This window comes from Lygodium microphyllum, chromosome 4 (genome assembly GCF_053477565.2).
Source record: "Lygodium microphyllum isolate KBCC chromosome 4, Lygodium_microphyllum_v1.1.10, whole genome shotgun sequence".
NCBI lineage: Eukaryota > Viridiplantae > Streptophyta > Polypodiopsida > Schizaeales > Lygodiaceae > Lygodium > Lygodium microphyllum.
In genome coordinates, this window is record NC_141138.1 from 46,270,278 (window position 1) to 46,278,449 (window position 8,172).

Consider the following 8,172-nt stretch of genomic DNA (forward strand, 5'->3'; position numbering starts at 1 on the left):
CCATCCCTAATTCCCTAGCCCTTTGTACATCCCCCACAATTGTTCAGGGCACATCAAGGGCAGGACATACCAAGGGAGCTCGCCTTGCCTTTGGTTAGACCTATCACCGTGAACCACTTGCCATTTCTTTCGCACTCCATCTCAATGCCATTACAATCAACAGTGGTAAGCAAGGCATGAGAGACACTGGAAAAGTACACTATACTTTCAAGCACTACAAGTAGTCACTAGCTACCAAGAGCCAGACATCACGGAGCTCAATTATGCTATATGGCCTTGACAAGACCATAATGATGTCTCAAGTAATATTCAAGTGTACTCCCTGTCTTCATCAACAAATTTTTCCATCAACTTAGCCCCTTGCTTCACTGACCCATTGCTATACAAGGAACTAGGCCAATAGTCTTCTAACTAAGTAATATCTAAGTATGTACAAGCACTCACATAATACTTGCACCGAAGTATATACACAGTTTGGGTCCTCAAGTGCAGGACAATACTCTCAGCTTGCTTAGAGTTCGACCTGCCTCCCAAACTAATTGCACTATGCCTTGTGCACAATAGCGAAGACTAGCACTACCCTTAGGGAGAGACCACATGAGAGGTTTTTTTATGGACGTGCATCTTATCATTAAAGACGTGGTGCTAATATTTATTTAGGCACGCTTATTTATTGAAGCTCTTGACAAATATTTATTAATTTGTATGTGCATGGACGCATGGTTTAAATATTTTATTATTGGACATTGTATTTGGACACAACCTGCCTTTTGGGCTGCCCAAGTACCGCTTTATTCTTTATTTAGACAAAAGCAAACACAAAAGCTAAAGCATGCTTACTGTAAAGCTTTGAGATGAAGAAATTTATAAATACATGCCTTGTAAAGCGCTCACACAAGGGCATGGGGGGAGATTGTACCCAATTTTTCTTTTTACCTCATGTCGGCAAATCTTCTTTCTTGCTTTTTGAGCTTAAGTAGAGTTCTTTGTTATCGGGGACCTTTCGGCACTCACTATGTATACATCCAGCATCCGATTTGCACACCAATGTATGTTAAGTAGAGTAAGAAAGCCAATGCATTGATTGACATATGATAGCTATGTAGCTCATTACTATGCATACATGGCTAAGGTCGTGCAAAATATGGAACCCGCTTGTTTTGAAGATACAATGGGTAATGAGTATTGAGATCATATTATGGATGAAGAAATTATTGCACTTATGGATGGCAGAAAGGAGTTAGTGCCCTTACCTAAAGGTAAGAAAGCTATTGGTTGCAAATGGTTTTACAAGGTCAATGGATCTATTGAGTGCACTAAGGCATGATTGGTTGCCAAAGGGTATGCATAGACTCAAGGTATTAATAATGAGCTCCAATAGCTAAAATAACCACTATAAGGGCTATCATAGTAGCGACTATATCAAAAGGTTGAAGCATCCATCAAAAGGATATTAAGAATGTCTTGTAGGGGGAGTTGCAAGAGGACGTTTACGTGGAGTAGCGACCTAGTTATGTGAATGAGAATCATCTAGATTATGTATGCAGGCTTTGTAAAACCTTGTATAGGGCTGAAGTAAGTACTTAGGGCATGGTATGACACAATTGTAGAATAGCTTGTCAACATTAGATTTCACAGAGCATAAGCTGGGCACTCACTCTATGTATGTAAGAGTGATGCAAATATTATAAGCATTACTATATATATATAGATGATTTTGATCCTTGTGGGTGATAGTGAGATAGAGGTTAACAATGTGAAGGGTCTTCTCAAGAATGAATTTGATGTTAACGATTGGAAGAGCTATGCTATTTTCTCAGCATAGAGATAATGAGGACTCCAATGATATATGGTTTTCATAGAGATAATATGCATTGGATATGTTAAAGAAGTAAGTAATGGCTGATTGCAAGACTATTTCTATACCTTTGGATGTTAATGCTAAGCTTAGTATATCTGAGGGTACATTGATTGAAGATGTTAGTATATATCAGAATATTATGGTCAGCCTTTCATTAGGCCAGCCCTAAGCTACACAATTGGTTTGGAGAGTAATTAGTTTATGAAACTTACATGGAAGCCATGTTTGGATGTCATGTTAGTACATTGCACTATTGCAAATTCATATTTGACTATGCTTTATTTACAGTGTAGGTGTACCATTTGATTTGTATGGTTATACATATGTAGATTGGGTGCTGGTGGTATTTCACATAGGAGATCAACCAATGGTTTTAAAAGTGCTGACGTTACTTGGGGAAACAAGAAACAATCTACAATTGCCTTGTCTAGTACAGAGGTAGAGTATAGAGGTGTTGTAATTCCAGTGTGAGGTAGCTTGGTTACACAAGCTACTTGGTGATTTGGGGATGCAAGTGGATAATAAGATTATCATCTACTGTGATAACCAGAGTAGCATTCAACTAGCTAGAAACCCATTGTATCATGCATGGACCAAACACATCAAGGTCCATTACCATTTCATTTGGGAGTGGATTCTAGCAGGTGATACTGACTTGGTTTATATCAACACAAAGGATCAAGCTACTAACATTTTCACCAAGGCCTAGGGAGCTAAGAAGCTTCAAAGCTTCTAGAACATGCTTGGAGTTCATGAGCTCATGTTGAGCTCGAGGAAGAGTGTTGAGATGTCGAGCTCTACATAAGCTGGCATCCATTACGTACCTTGATAATGTGGTAGGATATTATTCACCGGCATGATAGGTGACCAACATGAGGATATGCTAGTGATTCTACAATTGGACTATACCCCTGTAGTGGATCCTTGGTTATGGCACATTCATTGTACTATGTCTTCTTTTCTTAGCAAGTTCACAATTAGTATTCATGTGTACATATGTTGTGATACTTTCATACTAGTCTTTTATCATGTTGTAGACTTGGTTTTTTTTTGTGAAAAAAGAAGAGGATATTATCCTCCTCACAAGCCCTATAATGTTGGCTTAATGCCCATGTTTGGAGAGAGAGAGAGAGAGAGAGAGAGAGAGAGCAAGAGCTAGAACTTAAAATCAGTGTCCACTACAAATACACACATATTGCTCTATGATCCTTAATGTTTGTGTATGTTAATTGACCAAATACCTTATTCTATATCTCCCTTGCTCCAAATGATCATTATCCTATCCTTATATGTGCACTAGTTAGCACATTATCCTATTCTATAGCTCCCTTGCCCCAACATAGTCATCATCCTATCATACTCTTGCTCCAATCATTCTTGTGCATACTGATCTTGAATTGCTTCATCAAACTAATTGGCATTTCACTCTTAAGGCCATTTTTTGAGTTGTAAAAGAAAAGCATCAATCTACGTTGTCACATGTGCTTGTACATCTTCCTCCTAGGTCCTAATCATGGACACCTTATCCTTCAAAGAAGCATATACATTTCTACCTCATAACTTGAGTTATGGAAGGAGTTAACTTTAGCTTGAGTCCCCCTTTTCTTCCAAGTTCAATGGGATAAAAACATTGACTACTTGGCATCATGCATGAACTAGTATTTGGCCCAAAGGAAAGCATTTACAAAGCTATATGTATCTAGGATCAAAACATTCTACTAGGTCAAATGTTTGTATTGGCAATTGAGGGCCACACTCCACCTAAGTCCAAAGACTTGAGTAAAATCAAGAGTGAAAGTGCACCAAGGCCACTTGCACATTGATTACGTGAGGATCCCACTTGTGCGAGCAAGGCCGGAACAAAGGTTGCTTGAGGAAAGAAAGCGCTATTTATAGAAGAGAGGGAGATCTATGAATTAGAGATAGTAAAAGGTTAAGAGAGAACATGATTTCCACAAATCAAGATTGTCAAGTTAATGGAATACCACCATTTTTGGAGGGTACTCTATAAACTCCCTAAAATTCTCCCACAAAGTTAAGAGTAGTCAAATAAACCAGCCACACACTATGAAACTAGAGTATGTAAACTTGTAGAAGTAAAATTTACTTGGATCTGGTGGCTCTTAGTGCACACACAGTTCTAGGTGATTATGTCTCACCTGCATTCAATGCTGCTTGTACACGCATGTGCCTTTGCTAATGCAGCACTATATTTAGTTTACTCTTGCACACTCCATGTGGCTGTAATCAACAAACAAATGCTTTCAGTACCTCGAGCAGTCCGATCATTATTCTTGCTTTGTTAGTCCAATATCCAATACGACGATCATTGCAGGCAATGCAGAAATATCCAAGTTGCAGTACAAAATTTCCAAGAGATTGTTTTGTCCATGAATATCATGTTCGATCCCTTGCCTAGCACCTAAGGAGTAGGATAGATATAAGAACATATGGTGTTTTTTAATGACTGCATTAACGGACCTTTGTACATGACCAAAAGTGTGTAACCTAAATTTTAGTTTAGAAGGGAGTCCATAGAGTGTTATTGCCCAAATGCTGATCACTTTGGGATAAATGATGATGAGAATGAGCAGCTGTGTGCATGTTGGGGCTGATGATAGCTCTTCCAGTATGCGGGATTGATGTTGCGTTCAAGTTTATGTCGCTGTGGAGATCCGAGGGTACTTTTAGCTGATGAGGGTTCATGATGCTGAGAATATTGCTATTATTCACGTGAGGATGGTTAGCTGCATTAAAGACCTGCTGGACCTGCTGGTCATTAGAAGCTGTAATATTAATCAAGTGTTCATTGTTAGTAGAATCAGGCCAGCCGTGAATGGAGCTCAATAGGCTGCTATGAGGCAGTTTGATGCTCAGCTTAGGATTTAACAAGCTGCCTTGACCGGCCTGATCAGTACCATTGGCAGTACCACCAGCTCCCATTAGATGCTCTACTTTGCATGCAGTTGGCCTTGCCAGAATATTGTTATGCGTGCTGCTGCTGGGATTATATTGCTCTAAGAGAGCTCTTAGTACGAAAGCTGAAGAGCTTGCAGCTGCTGCCATATTTGCTGAGTTGATATTTTCCAGTGGCATGGATCCCACAAAATTCTCTGCATCACCAACGTATGGAGGACTGTTAAATCACTACAGTCTATGCTAGACAATAACCTAAAACTTCAAACCACTACAAAATATGTTTGATCTTAACCTAAAACTGCATAGCCTTAAACTGTAAGTCTGGAAGATAAGAGGGTCACTACGGTGGAATGTGTTCAGGTGACTAGCTTTGATACACTGTTTTGCACACGATGATTCATACACACGAAGCATTACATTCATGCAGCAGCACGTTTTTTTAAAAAGTTTGGATGTCGACTAGCTTAGGGAACAAACTCAGCAGAAACCCTACCATAGAATTTCAGTCATCAGTATGATTATCCAGGCCTGTGGAGCCGTATTTTAGTGGAAGTGAAATAATTATCTTCGTTTCAGCTAGATTATCTTCTTATGTAGTACATTATGTACATTCCACGACATAGGCTCGAGAAACAGTTTAGACTAATTAAGTTCTAGCTGAAAACAGAATTTACAAGTTTCTCCATCCAAATTAGGTTGTGATATGGAGCTATTTACCCCTTAGATTGTGCACTGCAGACTGACTCCCTCTTCCACAGTTAAGGTTATACACATCCGTCAGAGGATTAGACAGTTCAGGATATCGTCCAACAGTGGTTGCAGCTGCAGAACCCATATCCTTAGTCCGTGACTGCATCAACATACTCATCTCCTCAGGCTGTAACCTCATGCCTGGGACTAAATTAACCGGATGGGGGTTGAAGGAGGTGTGCATCGGTCCTTCCCGTACTTGCTCACTGTCTGTTATGGCGCTGTCTTCTGCACATGCAGTGGTGTGGGGTGACTCGAGGAGGGCAGGAAGCGAGGCCTGAAGATCATGTATACTGTCTGAATGCTTCTTCCCACCAATGTTTTTCTTGAATATTCGGCAAACAACCCATTCATCCTGCAAGGAACCCTAACATGTTAGTATTCTTTATCAAGAGCATAATGTGCTTGTATACAAAGTGCCATGTCAATCTAGTAGTGCTATGCTAGTATTCTTTTTTCAAGAGCCCTATCATGCTACTATTGAAACTTGTCCTGTCAATGCAGTAGTAGTGGATGTCAAATCTGGGCTGATTTTGATGCCATATAGACTAGATTTGTAATGATTGTATGCAGTTGTCCTGTTGAGCCAATGTAAGCGACAAAATATAGCGTACATAAGGATAAGAAATGTATTGGGTTGAGAACATTGAGTTTCAGAATCACTTCATGGATGTGAATGGACAAGAATGGTTTACCTTGTTGGCCTTTGAGAGATGAAGTAAAGAGGGTTCACCCTCTAATCTGTATTCGTGCATGATCCAGTTGGTTTTCTCCCCCTTTGGTGCCCTCCCACGGTAGAAGACTAGAGTCTTCTTCATACCAACCAGGCGGCCTGGCCGGCCACTCATCACCTCCCTGTCTTTGCCAGTAGCCTTCCAGTAGCCAGCTCCAGTAGCTCTGTTGGTTCTCAAGCCAGTTGGGTACTTCCTGTCTTTCAGGCTATAGAAGTACCATTCTTTCTCTCCCATCTTTGCTTTTTCTGCATGATCATTTCAACAAGCTTTACGATCAGTAAAGTCTTTAACTCCTAGATTCATGCAATAAACGTTCTCACTGAGACTACACAGGTGGCTTGCGAATTGTTGTATGATCCTACATTTACTTCAGTGTGGACAATTAATCAACGTCACTATTATATATTCATAATTAATGAAGACAAGCCACAGAGTACAGCGGATTCTTTGAAAGTATGATAGAAGTATTTGCGTTGACATGCATGAAAATGCAAGAAGAACCAACAACACAGAATTATGCACGAATTAGGTTTGAGCAATAAGGTTGATCACTTCAGAAGTTATAGAAGGCACTGGGCAGTAAATAAACATCATAGTCTTACCAGGAAGGTCCCATGGCTCACACTTGTTAAGGTCAGCTTCACCTATGGCAGCCACTGTGAACCTGCAGTCGGCGACCTTGTTCACCAGGTAATACACTACCAGCTCCTCATCTGTGGGATGGAAGCGGTAACCCGGAGGTAGATAGGGTTCGCTCTGAGCTCTATTATCTTTGGCAGGCCGTTGTATGCTTGACAGCATGTGATCCATGTACATATTGTTCATTGGGAGCAAGAATGTGGCTGGCTGTAGAAGCTCAGATAGTAATCAAAGCCAGATCCAAACGATGTTGCTGGGCATTCACACCAACTTCTAGTAAGCTCAACCTTGCTTAACTACTTTATTGTATGGGTTTTCAGGATGAGATTGCTAACTCTGAAACACAGAGGAGCATTTAAGAGAGGCAATGATGCAAATGTCTTATCACCTGCAGCTTAAACGGTGATAAAGGATAGGTTTCTATCACCAGTCCATTTGATGATTGGCAATTTATGCATAACCTAATTACACCAAGTACCCAGGTCAATCAGTAGCCAGCTGGAATGTTAAGAGTAGGCAATTTTGATTTAGTAGGTCTTAGAGCAAGATGATGAGTGAGAGAAGCTTTCTGATAGCTTCACCAGACAAACACAGGCTTTTGGTGCCACGCCCAATGATTAAAGCTCCGGGAGAGACAAAAAGAAAGCTAAAAGGAATGGAGGATCATTAGCTGTAGAAGAATAAAAAGACCTGTCTTTCTGCAGGTGCTAAAAATATGTATGCAAAGCAGGGGGACTCTCAGATTGCCGAAGGCCAGCAGACATCAAAGCAGGCAGAAGCTGGATATGAGAGTATAGGGCAAACTCCCTGTTTCATTTATGCAAGCAATGCTGAGGGGATGACTGACAAGAGCGAAAGGGGAAAGACAGGGCATGCATCACAAAGCAAGCTGTTGTGCAGTGGACAATGAGAGAGAGAGAGAGAGAGAGAGAGAGCGAGGGAGGGAGGGGGACTATGCATTATGTAGTCGCCTATAAGAGCAACAAGACATGACAAACTGGCACAACGTCTAACATCAAGATATAAAGGACTGATTTAACTTTTATTTCAAAATAACTAATAAAATCCTTAAAATTTTAGTTTCAATGTTTTAGTTTCAATGTAGGACTACTCATGCTCTTGCTAATCATCAAGCTGCTTATCTGCAGGTGGACTGTAAATCAACCTTTTCCATTGGGCCTTCCGTGCAATATCAGTAGGTAGGGCTTTTTCCCTTTTATAAAAAGAACTAAATTTTGGGGGGCGAGGGGGGTTTTATTTTTTGCTGGA

At 40.5% G+C, this 8,172-nt stretch overlaps 1 protein-coding gene across 1 annotated transcript; it reads right to left on the minus strand.

Annotated features, from left to right (window-relative positions):
• Positions 1-4,039: 4,039 nt before the first annotated feature.
• Positions 4,040-7,866, minus strand: LOC148036997 (NAC domain-containing protein JA2L-like). The gene is made up of 4 exons (XM_087675941.1): positions 6,867-7,866; positions 6,226-6,509; positions 5,498-5,885; positions 4,040-4,974 (listed from the first exon to the last, which is right to left on the minus strand). Exons 1-4 carry the CDS (start codon positions 7,087-7,089, stop codon positions 4,382-4,384), a joined length of 1,488 nt encoding a protein of 495 aa, XP_087532067.1. The 5' UTR covers positions 7,090-7,866; the 3' UTR covers positions 4,040-4,381.
• Between the last annotated feature and the right edge of the window lie 306 nt (positions 7,867-8,172).